Source organism: Narcine bancroftii, chromosome 1 (genome assembly GCF_036971445.1).
Source record: "Narcine bancroftii isolate sNarBan1 chromosome 1, sNarBan1.hap1, whole genome shotgun sequence".
NCBI classification, from domain to species: domain Eukaryota; kingdom Metazoa; phylum Chordata; class Chondrichthyes; order Torpediniformes; family Narcinidae; genus Narcine; species Narcine bancroftii.
Window position 1 is genome coordinate 415,792,299 of NC_091469.1, and position 17,456 is coordinate 415,809,754.

General features: G+C 36.1%; 1 protein-coding gene across 8 annotated transcripts in view; it reads right to left on the reverse strand.

Annotated features, from left to right (window-relative positions):
* LOC138751570 (sodium bicarbonate cotransporter 3-like) overlaps positions 1-17,456 on the reverse strand; it is a 277,417-nt gene that overhangs the window by 50,492 nt on the left and 209,469 nt on the right. For 7 of the 8 annotated variants that reach the window (XM_069914011.1, XM_069914018.1, XM_069914017.1 and 4 more), the window contains 3 exons: positions 14,678-14,923; positions 9,711-9,816; positions 9,306-9,467 (listed from right to left, as the gene is read on the reverse strand). In XM_069914011.1, coding sequence (XP_069770112.1) covers positions 9,306-9,467; positions 9,711-9,816; positions 14,678-14,923 — 514 coding nt within the window. The remainder of the gene's footprint in view (positions 1-9,305; positions 9,468-9,710; positions 9,817-14,677; positions 14,924-17,456) is intronic. The other variant, XM_069914014.1, reaches the window with a different exon arrangement.

The window sequence follows — 17,456 nt, forward strand, 5'->3', positions numbered from 1 at the left end:
TCATTGATGCGTGGCATCCAAGTTAATGTAACGGATGATTGTCTGCCTATAGTCAATAGCCAGTCATTTCTTAGTGTGATTTTTCACAACTGCCACCTGGACTCACCACAGACCCTTACTGGGTTCAATTACTCCCTCTTTAAGCAATCTCTGGGTCTCAGCTTTGATAAACTCACGTTCCTCTTTGCTGTAAGAACAGCTCTTAGTGGCAATCGGCACACACTCGGGGGATAAATCATTGAAAAGAGAGGGAGCTTTGATCTTTAAAGTGGACAGACCACAGTAACTAGCGCAGGGGATGGTAAGTGTGGGTAGTGGCCCACCGAAATTTAACACTACATTGTTCATCTGAGATTGAATATCTAACCCCAGTAACGCAGGGGTGCAGAACTCCGGCATAATAAAGAGCCAAACATCAGCCAGGCAATGTCCCTGCAAATTTAAAGTAACTTTACACTTGTCCCGTATAGTTTTTGTAAGTTCACTACAAGCCATCGATATCTTTCGGTTCGCTGGATATCTCCACAAATTTAAGGCTCTGGCAACTCTCTCGTGGATGTAGCTGTCAGCACTCCCTGAGTCTATTAGACAATCAAGAGTCTCACCATTCACCTCCCCTTTCATAGTTGACCGTTTCAGTCCGTAACATCCTCCAAGCTTTGAAGTCAATTGAGTTATCACAGGGGATCTCACCTCGTCATCACTTGAAGTCGATTTAGCCTGCTCGTCTGAAGATCCCCCTTTTAACAGTTGTCTTCCATTCCTGCAGCTCCAGGACACATTTTCTTGGTGCTTCTCTTATTATTAATAGTGGGAGTACTTTTCGCCTTACACGCTTTAGCAAAGTGGCTGAGTTTCCCACAATAGCAAATCGAGCCAGGCACTTCTGTCTGGGGTGCCAGCTCTTATCACAGAAGTAGCATTTTTCAGGAGTTCTCCTTTTTCTTTCCTTCAGGGTTCCAGCACTCCCGGATGTTTCCTTTTCGGTTTCTAGCATTTCACTGGACCGCATGGCACTTCTCAGTGTTTTGGCTAGAGTGACTGCCCGGTTGTAGGTTCAGGACTCCAGCAGCCTCTGTTGGATGTAATTGGAGTCAATCCCGTTGACTAAAGCATCCAGCTTCAAGGCATTGCGATGTTGTTGCACGTTGACTGCCCTGACATCACATTTGTTTGCCAGTGAGTCGAGGGCCAGTGCATAGGCAACATCACTTTCCCCGGGTTTCTGGTATCTAGTCAGCAACTGGTGTCGAGCAAGCACCACATTCCATGGTGCCGCGTAGTAAGCAGTCAGACGTTCCCGGGCTATAGCCAGAGTGGTAGCTCTTTGATTTATAGTGAAAGGGACCTCACTCAGCAGAGAGTTCAGGTGGTCCCACTGTGTTGCCTCATCGACCACGTTGTTTCGAGCCATGTAGTAATCGAAACAAGCAATCCAAGCAATGCCCTTGGGGCAGACTGGTTGATTATCAGCCACTCTGGCTTGAATGCTGCATCCATTTCTGCTAATAAAATTGAAGTGCCAGTTGATGAAGTAGACAAAGACGACGTGGTCAAACAATAATCATGGCTTTTATTAGCAGAAACTCATGGTACATTAATGAAAGACAATAGGTGCATATACAGTTATACCCAAGGGGAGTGTCCTTAACAGTAGAAATAATGCACAGCCAATGTTAGTACAGCAAGGCTCGCCAGAGGGGAGACAGGCAGCTTGGCAGACTTTCACCACACCACTCTTTCCCAATTCTAATCCAAGTAAACAAAATGCTAAATGTGGTCCTTTCCTGGCTCTTCAAGGAGTTTAACAATGCCCAGAGACAGTTTTCACTCTGATGGAAATTATGGATAGAAATTCCCAACATCAATAGCATTGTCTTGCTTGAGAAATGAAACTCATTTCTTTATGATAAACTTCCTGTGGTGTTCCAATTATACTTTCCTATAGATGGTCTATGAACAATCACAGATGAAAGCCAATGTTTGACTGGCTGCTGGCACTCCAGTCACACAAAAATGGGTGAAAAAAGATGATAAATTTAATGTTTTGTGGACCAGGATCCAACAGTAATTGATATCATCTGCATGACTGAAGGATTCAGAGGCATGGAAAGGCTGTAGGTCCTATTACAGCAACATTGGTAATCTACCACCTTTGGGACTGTTAAATCTGTTACTACACTTGTAAGGTATTCAGACAAATGCTTAAATAAGAATTTTAAATAAAAAATAGTTACATTGTGGTATAATAATTTTTCAGTGAACCAGATGAGTTTAAAGAAAGACTGAAAACAGAACAGAAAAGGAGCACGAGGGGGGCGTGGCAAGATGGCGTAAGGATCAGACGTGCCTTCCAGTCCTCTCCTGACTCTATCTTATTGTTTTGTCTAGAAATGCCCGTTAAAATTCTTTAAAAGTTTAGATAACTTCAGTGCTGTTAATTTAACTTCTGATGGTACAATTGGTGAAAAAGAGCAAAAAAAAAACGACAACAGATCATCAAAAAACTACATTTTCCAAAAGTTCAAGTTTTGGAGCCTACCTGTAGAAAAAGCACCGGGACTCAGCGTGAAATGGATTCCAGGAGAGAGGTACAGTGTTCGGATGCAGAGCTCTATGTTACATCGGTAGAGCCCCCTAAAGAGGGCGCCAAACAGTCTTTAGAACAAAGAGTTACTCAGGTTCGCACATGCGCAGTAGCATCTGACGACAATGAACCGCTTGTAGTATCATCAGCTGAAGTATTACCAGCTGAAACACCGGCTGGGGAAAGGCATTTGTCAACCCTAGTGGTGGCATTGCAAACTGCACCTCTTGAGATAGAAGAACCTATACAACTTGATGTACTGGGAGAACTTAATACATTATGGACTGGGGAAAACCCCGGCCAGCGTCCTCCAGTCACTGCTGGAGAGGCTGTGGCTGGGGTTTCCACACGCAGTCATACTACAAGGAAGGCAACAAGAATGAAGGAAGGAACAGAAGATCCTTTGGTTATGCAGAAGAAGCAGGAATCTGTTGAGCCAGAATCTCTTCCAATTGAAAAGATTCTTCTTGAATCTAAATTATCTTATACTCTTATACAATGCAGGGTTTATCCAAGATTATGACTGAACTTGGTACTAGGTTTAATACCCTGGTGAAAATACATTCTCAACAGATGGCTGAGTTTGGAGCTTTTAAGCTTGAAGTGAGAGATAAATTTAATTCATGTGAAGAAGATATAGACGAAATACGGGATCAAGTTCTTGATGTGACCAAAATGGTTGAAGACTTACAAACTCAAAATAAAAATTTGGTGAAAAAGATTGATTATTTGGAAAACCAATCCAGACGGAACAATATAAAGATTATTGGTTTGCCGGAAGGTATGGAGGGACCAGACCCAAGTAAATTTTTTCTGAATGGATTCCACAGGTGCTGGGTCAAGAACATTTCCCGGAAGGTATAATACTGGAACGTGCTCACAGAGCTTTGCGTAGAAGACCTATTTCATGTCAAAGTCCAAGACCTGTTTTGGTTCGTTGCTTGAATTATTATGACAGAGAAATAATTTTACGAGTGGCTATTAGAAATGCACAACAGAGAAAATCACCCTTGATGATTCAAAATAATCGAGTTTTCTTCTATGCGGATTTGAGTTAAGAGGTTATGTTCCAACGACGGGAATTCAACCCTGCTAAAGAGTTGTTGTGGAAGAAAGGTTATAAGGCAACCTTTAGATATCCAGCTGTTTTGAAGGTTTTTCAAGATGGTTACCAACTAAAGTTCTTTGATTCTCCAAAGGAAGCTATAGCATTTGCTCAAGAGTTGCCAATCACTCAGTTTCAACCGCGATCTCCAAGGAGACAAGAGATGGAAGAAAAGAGCCGTGCTCCAAGAAGGAATGGTCGTAATGGTGACTCGGCAGTTGGAGCTGATTAAAAGAAGAGTTGTCCTTTTTTTTCTAATGCTTTTTTTCAATAAAAATGGATATTAAATAATGATGATGTTAGTTTAAGATGAAGTGAGGGTTGGGGGAGAGAACTGGATAGGCACTATTTTCTGAAAGTCATCTGCTACATGTGAGTTATCTCACACCCATTTTTTTTGGGAGTTACCGCATTGCGCGGTTTAGACGGGAGGGGTATTTTTAACCTCCTACCCGTTTTTTTTTCTTTTTTTTTGTATTATTAGGTTAAAGAGTGAAGGGGCTTTTTTTTTGTTTAAATAATAAAAAAAAAAATTTTCCTTTTTTTTCTCTTTTTTTTCTTTTTTTTTTGATCGTATTAAGAGAGGGTAAGGGGGTAAGAGTTAGGGGTTTTTTTCTAACTGTTGTAAGACATGTCGAAATTTAAATTTGCTTCTCTTAATGTTCAGGGTTTGAATAATCCTATAAAGCGTAAGAAAGTACTTGCTTATTTAAAAAAAATTAAAGTAGATGTGGCCTTTTTACAGGAAACTCATTTGACAGAAAAAGAACATTTGAAACTTAAGCGGGACTGGGTTGGACAAGTCTTCTATTCTTCATTTAATTCAAAGGCAAAAGGAGTTGCGGTTTTGGTACATAAGAATTTACCGTTTCAATTGCAAGACGAGGAGAAAAATGGAGGAAGACTACTTAAGTTGAATTGTATGATCTCTAATGAAGCCTGGACTTTGATTGATGTTTATGCTCCAAATGTTGAAGACACTACTTTTATTACAGAAATATCTTTATTATTGGGACAGGATAATTCCAATGTGATGATTGGGGGGGATTTAAATATGATATTAGAACCATTATTGGATAAGTATCCAAAGGTAATTAAGAAATCTAAGATGACGATACATATGGCTAATATGATGAAAGATTTGAATTTAGTTGATATTTGGCGTAGATTTAATCCTACACAGAAAGACTTTTCTTTTTATTCTTCTCAACATAATTCTTTTTCAAGACTTGATTATTTTTTAATTTCGGCACATTTACAGGATAAGGTTATATCTGTGGATTATAAGGCAAGGTTAGTCTCGGACCATTCATTGTTATTACTGGAATATCAAAGTTCTCAAGTTACACAACATACTTTAAGATGGAGATTTAATACTATATTACTACAAAAGCCAGAATTTATTGTTTATTTGAGAAAACAAATTGAGGATTTCATTGCTAATAATGTTCACTCTGTTTCTGATCAGTTTGTTTTGTGGGACGCAATGAAAGCTTTTTTATGAGGTCAAATTAACAGTTATGCATCCAAACTGAAGAAAGAGAGAGTTAGCGAAACTGAGGATTTGGAGAAGAAAATTAACAATCTGTGAAAAAGAATTTCAAAAGAAAACTACTGAATTCCAAAAGATCCAATTAACTAATTTAAAGTTGAAGTATAATTACAGTCATATCGATTTGAATGTTTGTTGAATCGTTCAAAAAAAAATTTTATGAATGGGGTGAGAAAGCTCATAAAGTATTAGCTTGGCAATTAAAAAAAGAACAGTTATCTAGGATTATACCAGCTATTAGAAATAAATCGGGTATTACTTTTAGTCAAAAAGAAATTAACGATGAATTTTGCAATTTTTACAAAAAACTTTATTTGACTGAATGTAAAGAGATAAAAGAAGATGCAACAGACTCTTTTTTTGAAAAATATTAATTTACCACAGTTACCTCAAGAAGACAGACAAGAGTGAGATAAACCTTTTACGGATAGTGAAATTGAAATGGCTATAAAAGATATGCCAAATGGAAAAGCGCCTGGTGGAGATGGTTTTTCTATTGAGTTTTACAAGACTTTTTATGATGATATATCTTCCTTATTTAAGAATGTAATACAACAACTTTATGATACTTTTCAATTACCTGAGTCCTGTTCTAATGCTATAATTACAGTTATACCAAAAAAAGATAAATATCCCTTACAGGTAGCTTCTTACCATCCTATATCTTTGTTAAATGTAGACTATAAAATAGTGGCTAAAGTTATGGCTAATAGGTTGGCTCAGTATTTACCAAAGATAATACATCATGATCAAACACGTTTTATAAAAAATAGGTATGCTTCGGATAATATTCTACAATTAATTACTTTGATAAATAGATCTAAATCTCAGAAGAATTATCCAATGGTGATTTCATTCGATGCAGAAAAGGCATTCGATACAGTAGAATGGAAGTTTTTATTTAAAGTACTTGAAAAGTTTTTGTTTGGTCTCTCATTTATTGGTATGATTAGGGCTCTGTATAATGATCCGAAAGCTAGAGTTGTTACTAATGGTTTGCTTTCAGAATCCTTTAATTTAACAAGATCTACTAGACAAGGATTTCCATTATCACCCGCCTTGTTTGCTTTAGTTATTGAACCTCTAGCACAATTAATACGTCAAATGATAGTATCAAAGGTATGAGAGTCTTGAAAGAAGATTATAAAATAAATTTATTTGCAGATGACGTTTTGCTGTATTTGGTGGATCCTGATGTTTCTCTGCCAGCACTTCAAGATTCCTTAGAGATTTATGGTCAATTATCTGGTTATAAGGTTAATTGGACTAAAAGTGAAATTTTATCAATTAGTAAAGATGATTATTCAATGTTTAGAAATATTATGAATTTGAAGTGGACGAAACAAATTAAATATTTGGGAATTAATGTTAATACTGACTACCAAAATTTATATTCACTTAATTATCTTCCTTTAATGAAGAAGATTAAGGCAGATTTAGTTAAATGGAAAGATTTACCTTTGGGTTTATTAGGAAGAATTAATACTATAAAAATGAATATTTTTCCTCGTATACAATATTTATTTCAATCAATTCCTTGTTGTTTACAAAAAAGATTTTTTAAGGATTTATATAAAGTAATTAGGGATTTTTTGTGGAAAGGAAAATTTCCTAGGGTGGCGTTGAAAAAATTGATGTGGGATTTTCAATTTGGAGGATTACGGCTACCTGACTTTCAATTTTATTATGAAGCAGCTCAATTTAGATTTCTTAGCGCATTAATGGCCACACAAGATACGCCTAGTTGGGCACAGATAGAATTGGCAGTTATTTCTGAAAAATTTTCGAATGAATTTTTATTTCGATGGAATAAAAACTTGTTACGAACTTATGATGTACCAATATTGAAACATTTAATGAATTTATGGACAAGTAAATTACATAAAATGGGATTGAAAAATAAGTGGTCGGGAAGATTACCATTATATAATAATCAGCTTATTCCTTTCACGGTATCTAATACTATTTTGAAACAATGGGAGGAGAAAGGAATACATAATTTATCTGACTGTTTTTTAGAAGGTCATTTTTGTTCTTTTGTAGAATTGCAAGAGATTTGATATAAGTGGTTATTCTATATTTGTGTATTATCAGTTAAGATCTTTTGTAAAACAGGTATGCGGTCGTCAAATGAATTTACTGTCTGAAACTGATTTTGAGAAATATGTGCTCTCATTTCCAAAAAAGGGTTATATATCAGGTTTGTATCGTATTTTGTTGGAAAGTGAAAGTAAAATAGATTGGGATAAAGATAAAATGAAATGGGAAAAAGATTTAAGTTTAACAATAACTGAAGAAGATTGGTCTGAAATCTGCCGTAATAGTGTTCGAAAATTGATTAATGCTAGATTGGCGATGATTAATTATAGTTTTATACATCAATTATATTTAACACCCGAAAAATTAAAAAAATTTGGTTTTAGTAAGTCAGATCTTTGTTTTCGTTGTGATCAGGTTTCTGGTACTTTTTGGTTGTGTGATCGGTTACAACAATTTTGGAAAGGTATTCAATCTGTATTTAATAATCTATATAATCTTCATATTGTATTAGACCCTGATATATTTTTATTAGGGAATATGCAACCGTTGATTGATTTAGAATTAGATAATTACCAGATCTTTTATTTACTTAGCGCTGGCAGTGGCCAAGAAATGTATAGCGATTATTTGGAAGAATAGAAATGTATAGACTTTAGATAGGTGGTATTCAGAGATGAAGTTTTGTTTGGTTATGGAAAGAATATCTTTTTCGATACAAGATAAGATGTCATTTTATGAGTTAAAGTGGACCCCATTTATTGATTATATACAATTTAAATAAGTTTGAATTAATAATTTTTTTTCTTTAAAAACTTTTTTTATTATATATTTTTTCTATATATATGTTTTCTTTTTTTTTCTTTTTTTTAGTTTTTTTTTAATTAGTTTTTTTTGTTTAAGTTCTTTTTGTTTTTGTTTTTTCATATATATTCTTATATAATAAAACATTTTTGGATTAATAATTAATACCTAATTAATTTTTTTTGTGTTTTTTTTATATATATCGATCTTTTTTTTAAGATATATTTTTTTTATTTTTTTTTATTATACTAATAGTATTAATTCTTCACTCTTTATTGTGGGGGTGGGGAGGGGGGGTTTAGGGGTTAAAAATAGTTTTTTTTTAGTCTTAGTTTTTAGTTGTTAGGGGGAGATGCCGAGATTGGTACTGTATTAACTATGTTACTTTGTACTTGTATTACTTTATTTTGTATTTTTTCTGTACGTGAATTACTTACTTTCTTCATATGTTAAAATTAATAAAGTTTCCAAAAAAAAAAGAAAAGGAGCACGAAGCAGGTTCCACAAGGAAGTATAGAATCAGAACATTGAGAGCTTAAAGGCTTGTACAGATATTTTTCCTCCACTGTATAGCCCTTATCAATTAATGTATATATGAGGTTGGTGCGCCCACTAATGACTCATCTCTTAAGTCTCCTCCCCCTTTTGTCCTGGCCATTAAGATCGTGTTACCTCCCACTTTCCGCCAGTCCTATACCTGGAACCGGGCCACCCAAAGTTTTGTGTGCATTAAAGCCTATTGTTCCTGCAGTCTATGACGCTGTGGTTATTGATAGAGCCTATCAAAGAAAGTGGGGGAAATAGTCCTGATGAGTTTAAAGGAGTGTGAGAAATGTGTTGCAGTGAATTTGCAAGGGAGCATAGGAAACATAACTAAGGAAACTTCAAGTAAGCATGCAAACTGGGTCCCAAAATGATAAGAAGCACAGGAACAGATAAGAAAGAGTTTAAAAGGAGCATTATTACACGACCCCAGCAAGTTGAAAAAGGAGTGCAAGAAATAAGATCCTGTGACTTAAATGGAGTTCAGGAAACCAAATCAGGCGAGCCAGACCTAAACTACTGCATTTAATTAAAAAAATTAGATTGTGGAAAATAAGAATTGTACTGTAGAAGGATTTTGGAGGTAACAATAGGCTCAAAATCAAAATGAGATAGATTTCACTTTTTAAGTAAAATTCTTTCAAGTATAAACACAGCACAATTACTTCATACTTTACCTTTGTTGGGAAATAACGCTTAGTTTTGAATTGTTTCAGGAAGGAACAAAGAAAAAATGTTGCAAAGAATAAAATGATTGACCAGAAGAGAACATCAGGAACATAAGGCCCATGTTGGCCACAGGCTGCACCAATGAACATCCCATTATATTTCTGGCATTCCTAAGGAAGAACACACTGATTGTGAGAGAAAAGTAAAAGCATTCACATAACATATAGAAAATCATACAATATATTTAATAAAATTATACTGTACAAAGATAATTAGTAAAGGTTGAACATAACTTATTTGTCTTGCTCAGTTGATAGGGCTTATACAACACTGACACTGAGGTAACTCGTGGAAAAAAAACAATTCCAACCACAAAAGTTTGAGGCATAGAGGTATCTAAACATGATACTCACTGAAACTGTGAGGTTCCCCCATGAAATTTCATCTGCAGATATATTGTTCTGGTTCCAGATATCCAGTGTCTTATTGGAAGGATTAGATGGTTCAGCACAGGCACACCTAACAAAAGTATTTTTAGCCCAAAAATAAAAATCATACAATTAAAACATTGATTGAAACTACACAGAAATCATAATTCACTGTAGAAAAAAAAAACAACTGATTGTTTTGATCATAGAGCAGAAGGTAACTAAACTTTTTAAACCGATATGGATAATATTATTTACCCACTGTGCAAAGGAAAGAGATTTCCCACATTTGTCTTTTCTGTTACTCCATTCATCCAGATCTATTAGTTCTTTTCAATGAATGAATTATTTAGCCCTGAGGCTGTCACATAACGTTATTAGATGCAACAGCTGTGAGGTATCAATCCAAATCAATCCATCAGCTATTTATTCTTTTTTGATTGCAGTATCTCTTTCACATGCATTTCCTACATTTTATAATGTATTGCATTAAATTTGATACTGCATATTGATATTCTGAGTAAAGAGATAGGTTTTTTAAACTCATTTTAATTAAAGCCTTTTTTTATAGACAATGAACTGAATAAATAGCACTTGAATTAGACAATGAAGTTATCAAATAAATATTTCAATGAGATAGTGGAGAGAATGGAATAGATGAAGAAATTCGTGGGTGGTAAAAAGGAGGATGTTGATTAACAGGATTTCATTTGAGGGGCACAGAAATCACAATGATCTTGTATATGGCAGGCTTGTTTTTTAGGCTCTTTTGGTTTTTAGGGACTTCTTGCGAAATACTTGTGATGTCCAGTCAAATCTATCAGCGGAACAAGTGGCATGGTTAGCATGTTACAGTGCCAGTTACTCAGGTTCACATTCAGCACTGTTTATAAGGAATTTGCACATTCTTCCTGTTTCCGTGTGAGCTTCCTCCCACCCTTTAAAACATACGGGGGTTTGTAGGTTAATTGGCCAGCACGGGTCGTGGGCTGGAAGGTCCTGTTCCCATGCTCTACATCTAAAATTATAATTTAAAATAAGCAGCAGGTCATGTAAAACAACTAAAAGATACTGATAAACATAATCAATTTTGGCAATGCCATTAATAAATTAAATTTGAGATTGTGCCTATTTAAATAAATTTATGGTAGATGTACACAGCTAATTAAATACCCTCCAAAAAATCCACCCACACATGCTGAAAGAAATAACCCAGTACTTTGGGAATAAACTGATCTACTGTATGTCTTTAAAGAGAAACACAGGGCCGAAGATACTAAAAACTTGAGCAAAGAATTGTTGTAGAAACTCAGCAGGTCAGACAGCCTCCATGGGTAGAAATGGTCAGTCAATCTTTTGAGTTGGAACCTTTTATCAAGACTAAGATAGAATAAATGAAATTACATATATAAAAATGGGAAGAAGTTGGGGGAAGAGCCCACAGGAGATAGAATACAAGACAGAAGATGTGGGAGATGGAAAGACAGTGGAGACACAAATATAAGCAAAAAACATTAGGAAGGGGTTTGAAAGGAGGGAGAGAGAGTGAAAGGGAGAGAGAGAGAAGGAGAGAGAGAGGGAGAGGGAAGGGGAAAAGAAAGAGGGAAAGGGAGAGGGAGATTATGTTGAGGAGGTGAAGGAGAGGAGGAAACAATGGAATCAGATGGATCACAGGTTACATAAAATAAGAAAAAAAAATTTCTTTAAAGATTTGAGTGCATTTGTTAAAAATAATAGCAATAAAAATAATATTATTTATTAGCTTATATCACATAGTGGTCACAAAATATTTTAACATTTCACATGATGGATTATTTCTATAGTGCACTGAATATTGCATTTGACACAAGATGATTGATGGTACAAAGATAAATATTTATCTGGGTGAGCATGAATGAGAGACTAGAAGAAATTAACATAATTTACAAAAATACTGGAGAAATCAATGTGACTGAAAGCCAAAAAAATCCCCAAGATCTCATGACCCAAGAAAAAAAATGACCTTTAAAATAGTGAATATCATCTTCCTAACTTTCATACATATCAGAATAGGAGAGAGTGAGAAGACAGTGAGCTACAGACCAACTGGTAGAGAAACTGGTAGAATCTATTGTTAAAAAACAGGTAGCACAACATTTAGACATTGACAATATGATTTGAGCAGAGTTAATAAGAATTTATGAAAAGAATATTAAGTTTGGCAAACAAGTAAAGCTTCTTCTAAATTGTAGATGGCATAGTTAATAAGGGGAAACCTGTGAATGTTGTGTAATTAGGCTTTTAAAAAAGCCATAAAACAAGTGTACAGCAATGGGGATAATTCTCTAGTGCTAACTGTGCTAATTATTAATGGACAGAAAATGGGAATAAACTGATCATTTTTGGTTTGGAGACTGTGAACATATGGGTGCAACATGGACCAATGTTAAGGACTTGATTGTTTTGAGGAGGGGAGCAAATTTAACATATTTACCAATCCTGACACCACCACCACCCCACCCCTCTCAAATGGATAAAATCATGACCTGCACAAATTTAGGGAAGAAAGCAAAATATACAATATTACTTTCACCTTATTTTTAGAAATTTGCTGGTCCTTCTTGTACCACTAGAAATTGATGCAATGAAAAAAAAAGAGTAAGAACCTGTATAATATTCCATATAAGGATCTGTATAGTGTGATGTTTTGTCTATTACCCCAATAAAACAGGTAATATTCATTAGAATGTCTGCACAATAAGAATAGTAATTTAAGTAATAATCTATTATTTATGGATATCTTAAGTACATTTGGGAATTGTCTAAAATACATTGTTCCAATTTAAATGATTCAAGATTCAATTTATTGTCATGTAATAAAAACAATGTCATATTACACGAAATTGCTCTTGTCTGCTCTAAGGCAGATAGATTCGCCGTAAGCAGAAATTGTCTGAAGCACCTCAAAAGTCAGAGAAAGAGAAGCAAAGAGAATTCCCTCCAGAGTCACCGAATGTCCATGGATTCGCCTCCAGCACTCCCACGGCCAGAGAGAGTCCAGTCCAAACCATCGACAAGCCGATGTCCAGATCCAATCCCATATGATTACGAACCTTTCAGTGCCTTTGCACCCTCTCGCATCTTGGTACTCCTTCAGTTAATTTCAAGCTAGTTTCCAGCAGTCCACAGCCTGGTGCGAGTTCTTTGACCGCAGTCTCCAGTAGCCCATAGCCTCATGGGTTCCTCACTTCAAGTCACCAGCAGTCCGCCACCTATATGTTCCTAGCCACAGAACCCCTCATGAGTCCACTACCATGGCCACTGCCCCATGGGTTGTCTCCTCTGCTCCTCCCTCTCAGACAGGGATTGGTCTCCCCATTTTCTTGTTGTCCTGTGCCAGTCCTCCACTTCCCTGGAGTCTGGAACCCCTCATGGCTGCTGCTGATCATAGGCGCCGCCATTTTAGATCTAGACCCCGCGGACACAGAATTTAAAATAAAACTACCATTGACTCCTTTAAAGGCCATTCATAGCCTGTACAAATCTGATGGCAGTTGGACTGGGTGGTTGGACCCCACAGGAGCGCTGTGCCTCTGTCCCTGCAGGTCCGCACCAGCGGCAGCACTGCCATTACAGCAGCTCTGGCAGCGCTGCCATTTTTTGGAGTCGGGAATTAATCTTCAAATTATTGCCCAATACCTTGTTCTTGGGAAAATAAAATCAGCCTTTTCCTTCTAAGATTTGTCTATATTCAAAAGGGGAGTTAAACAAATTCAAGTTTATTTGTCATCTTATTGTATTGCACACAGCCCTTAGGTGCACCAGTGCTTAATGTTATGGCTCTCGACTTTCTGCTACTAACCTGGATGGACTGCTGTCTTTCCTTAAGGAAGACCAGAATCCAGTTACAGAGAGAGGTGTTAAGTCCCAGTGATGACAATTTCTCCAACAGCCTTACAATATTTCCATTGCATAATCAATGACTTTTGCCAATTTGCACATTAAAATTAAGGAATAGATTCATGAGCCAATGAATTAAAGTACCAGAAGGCAACCAACATATGTGGTAATATGTTGCAATGGAAAATATGGACAAAGCTTCATCGAAGAGCACAATTACAGCATGCCTCAAAAGAGAAAAAAAAGCATTTGGTAGGTATTAAGCACTAAAAACAGAAGAAGCCCATAAAGAATATAAAAAGTGGAGGGAAGCTCTTTAAAATCAATTTAGAAAGGATGAAGAAGAATCACAAAATATTACTGAGTTTCTCCAGCACATTTGTGTATAGCCCTCGACCACAGCATCTGCAGAATCTCTTGGTTTACAAACTCCTCTTTACCTTCTTTAGCTCAATTTGACATTGGCCAAAACCCTCTGCACCCAATTGGAATATAAGAAAAGCAATTAAAGTGAAATTGTCAGCTAACAGCATCCAAGCCAGGCCCTAAGAAGATTTTATTGAAAAAAATTAAAAGCCTGCTTGAGAAAACATGAGTAAATTACAGGACCTTGAGACATAAAGATAAGATAGTTTCCATGGGTAATGGAGGGATTCAGTGGGTAATATGATCAATAAATCTTGTTGTGCTTTGGAAAGTGTTTAACTTTACAATATTATTGATAACTCACTCTCAAGATTAGAGAAAGCACATATTTTTACTTGGTGATTTAACTATAAAAATGTGTAAGCTCCAAGACCGCCTATCAGACTTCTACATGAGCCAAATCAACAAGAACCGTCAAGCTCTTGATACTGGCAACTGTTAGTGTGGTAGAACAGCTGAGAGACTTATTGTTTCAGTGATGGACTCACATTTTACTACTTTAATTACTTTAGTTTAGTAGTTTCAGATGCCAACTTGGTCGCCATTGGAGTCGGCCAAAGAGCCAGTTCTGTGCTTTTTGAGTCCAAGATGCTAGTTCAATCAAAATTACATGAAATGAAGAAAAAGTTTAAACTATTTTTGCTTACGAGTATTGAGTAAGTGCATCCAGATTAGACTTCATATTAAATGGATACTTCTTTCCCAAGTCAAAGAGCTTCTCCAATGCTTCATAAATGAATATAATGCAAATAAGAGCAGCAAAGGCCTCTTCTGTGAAGCGAGTTATATAGCAAACAAGGCTACTTGAATCAGTGGCAACCAATACTATACACAGAAATGCAGTCCACAGTCCGATGCTGGCACGGAGCGAGAGATATGAAAGTTTATATTTCCTGTTGGAAATAATAGGTAAGAGTCATATTTTCAATATGCATTCAGTAACAAAATAAAAGTTCAATATAGCCTGTGGAGAATCTAATTTGTTATTAAAAAGCAGTTCAATGTATTAGCCTGATTGCTTTACATCTATCCTAATATTTTTTTGGTTATCAATACCACATGAGGATATGCTTCTGAATCGTGACAAATGAAAGAACAATTAATGTCATTAGATATGGGGATAGTGCCGGAGGATTGGCGCATTGCGCATGTGGTTCCGTTATTTAAAAAGGGTTCAAGGAGGAAGCCTGGCAACTATCGGCCTGTAAGTGTGACGTCTGTGGTAGGTAAATTAATGGAGAAAATTCTTAGAGATAGTACTTATAAACATCTGGATAGACAGGGTCTGATCAGGAGCACTCAACATGGATTTGTGGGAGGAAGGTCATGTTTGACCAATCTGATTGAATTTTTTGAAGAGGTGACTAGGAATGTGGATGAGGGTAGCGCAGTGGATGTTGTCTATATGGACTTCAGTAAGGCCTTCGATAAGGTACCACATGGAAGGTTAGTTAAGAAGGTCCAGTCTTTAGGTATAAATTTTGAGTTAGTCAAATGGATTCAACATTGGCTGAAAGGGAGAGGCCAGAGAGTGGTAGTGGATAATTGTCTGTCAGGTTGGAGGCCGGTAACCAGTGGTGTGCCTCAAGGATCTGTATTGGGCCCATTGTTGTTCGTTATATACATTAATGATCTAGATGATGGGGTGGTGAATTGGATTAGTAAATATGCACCTAAGATAGGTGGAATAGTGGATAATGAAGAAGGTTTTCAAGGATTGCAGAGGGATTTGGGCTGCTTAGAAAAGTGGGCTGAAAAATGGCAGATGGAATTTAATGCTGATAAGTGTGAGGTGCTTCATTTTGGTAAGAAGAATCAGAACAGGACATATGTGGTAAATGGGAGAGCATTGATGAATACAGAAGAGCAGAAAGATTTAGGAGTAACGGTACATCGTTCCCTGAAGGTAGAAACTCACGTGAATAGGGTGGTGAAGAAGGCTTTTAGTATGCTGGCCTTTATCAATCATTGCATGGAATATAGGAGTTGGGAGGTGATGTTGAGATTGTATAAGACGTTGGTGCGGCCTAATTTGGAGTTCTGTGTGCAGTTCTGGTTGCCTAATTATAGGAAGGATATAAACAGAGTGGAGAGAGTGCAGAGAAGGTTTACCAGAATATTACCTGGGTTTAAGCATCTAGAGTATAGGGAGAGATTGGACAGATTAGGTCTTTATTCTTTGGAGCGTAGAAGGTTGAGAGGGGATTTGATAGAAGTATTTAAGATTATGAAAGGGATAGACAGAGTGGATGTGGATAGACTATTTCCGTTAAGAGGAGGAAAGATTAAAACAAGAGGAGATGAGTTAAGAATTAAGGGGCAGAGGTTTAGAGGTAACATGAGGGGGAACTTCTTTACTCAGAGAGTGGTAGACGTGTGGAATGAGCTTCCGGGAGAAATAGTGGCAGCGGAGTCAATTGTATTATTTAAGAAAAGGTTGGAGAGGTATATGGATGAGAAGAAGATGGAGGGTTATGGGCATTGTGCAGGGAGGTGGGACTAGAGAGGGGTGTTTGGTTCGGTGCAGACTAGAAGGGCCTAATGGCCTGTTTCCGTGCTGTAAATTGTTATGTTATGTTAATTTTCTTCATTACTTATTTCTACTTGGGAGATTGTTTTAAAGAGGGTAAATTTTTATCTTTTAATCAGATGAGGGAAGGTTTTGGTATTGATAAGAATTCTTTGTTTTTATATTATCAAATTCGATCTTTGGTAAGATGGATGTTTGGTAGAGATATGATTTTACCTGAAATGACTAAATTTGAGACTTTTCTTATGAAGGTACCAGAGAAGGGTTATATTTCATCTATGTATCAAATATTACAGGATGGTATGGATAAAAAGGGTTGGGATGGATCTAAAAGTAAATGGGAGGCGGATACTGGTTTTATTTTTTCCGAAGATGATTGGTTAGATATTTGTTATGATAGTGTAACTAGATTGATAAATGCCTGTTATGCAATGATTAACTATAATTTATTACATCAATTATATTTAACACCTGAAAAATTAAAAAAGTATGGTTTACATGAATCGGACTTGTGTTTTAGTTGTGGTGATACAGTTGGAACTTTCTTCATGCCGTTTGGTCATGTATACATATACAATCTTTATGGAAGAAAATCAATCATTTTTAGAATATCTGTATAAGATTAAAATAGTTTTAGATCCAACAGTATTTTTATTGGGTAGTTTGCAACCTTTGAAAGGCTTGGGATTAGATAAGTTTCAGCTTGCTTTTGTATATTTAGCTTTATCTGTTGTGAAAAATGTATTGCTAGTACGTAGAAAGATACAAATATGATTGATATTAATAGATGGCATGATGAGATGAAATATTGTTTAATAATGGAACGTATGTTTTGCGAGATAATTCTAATTTTTTTATTAATAAGGGGTTGTTATATTCAGAATATTTACATTTCA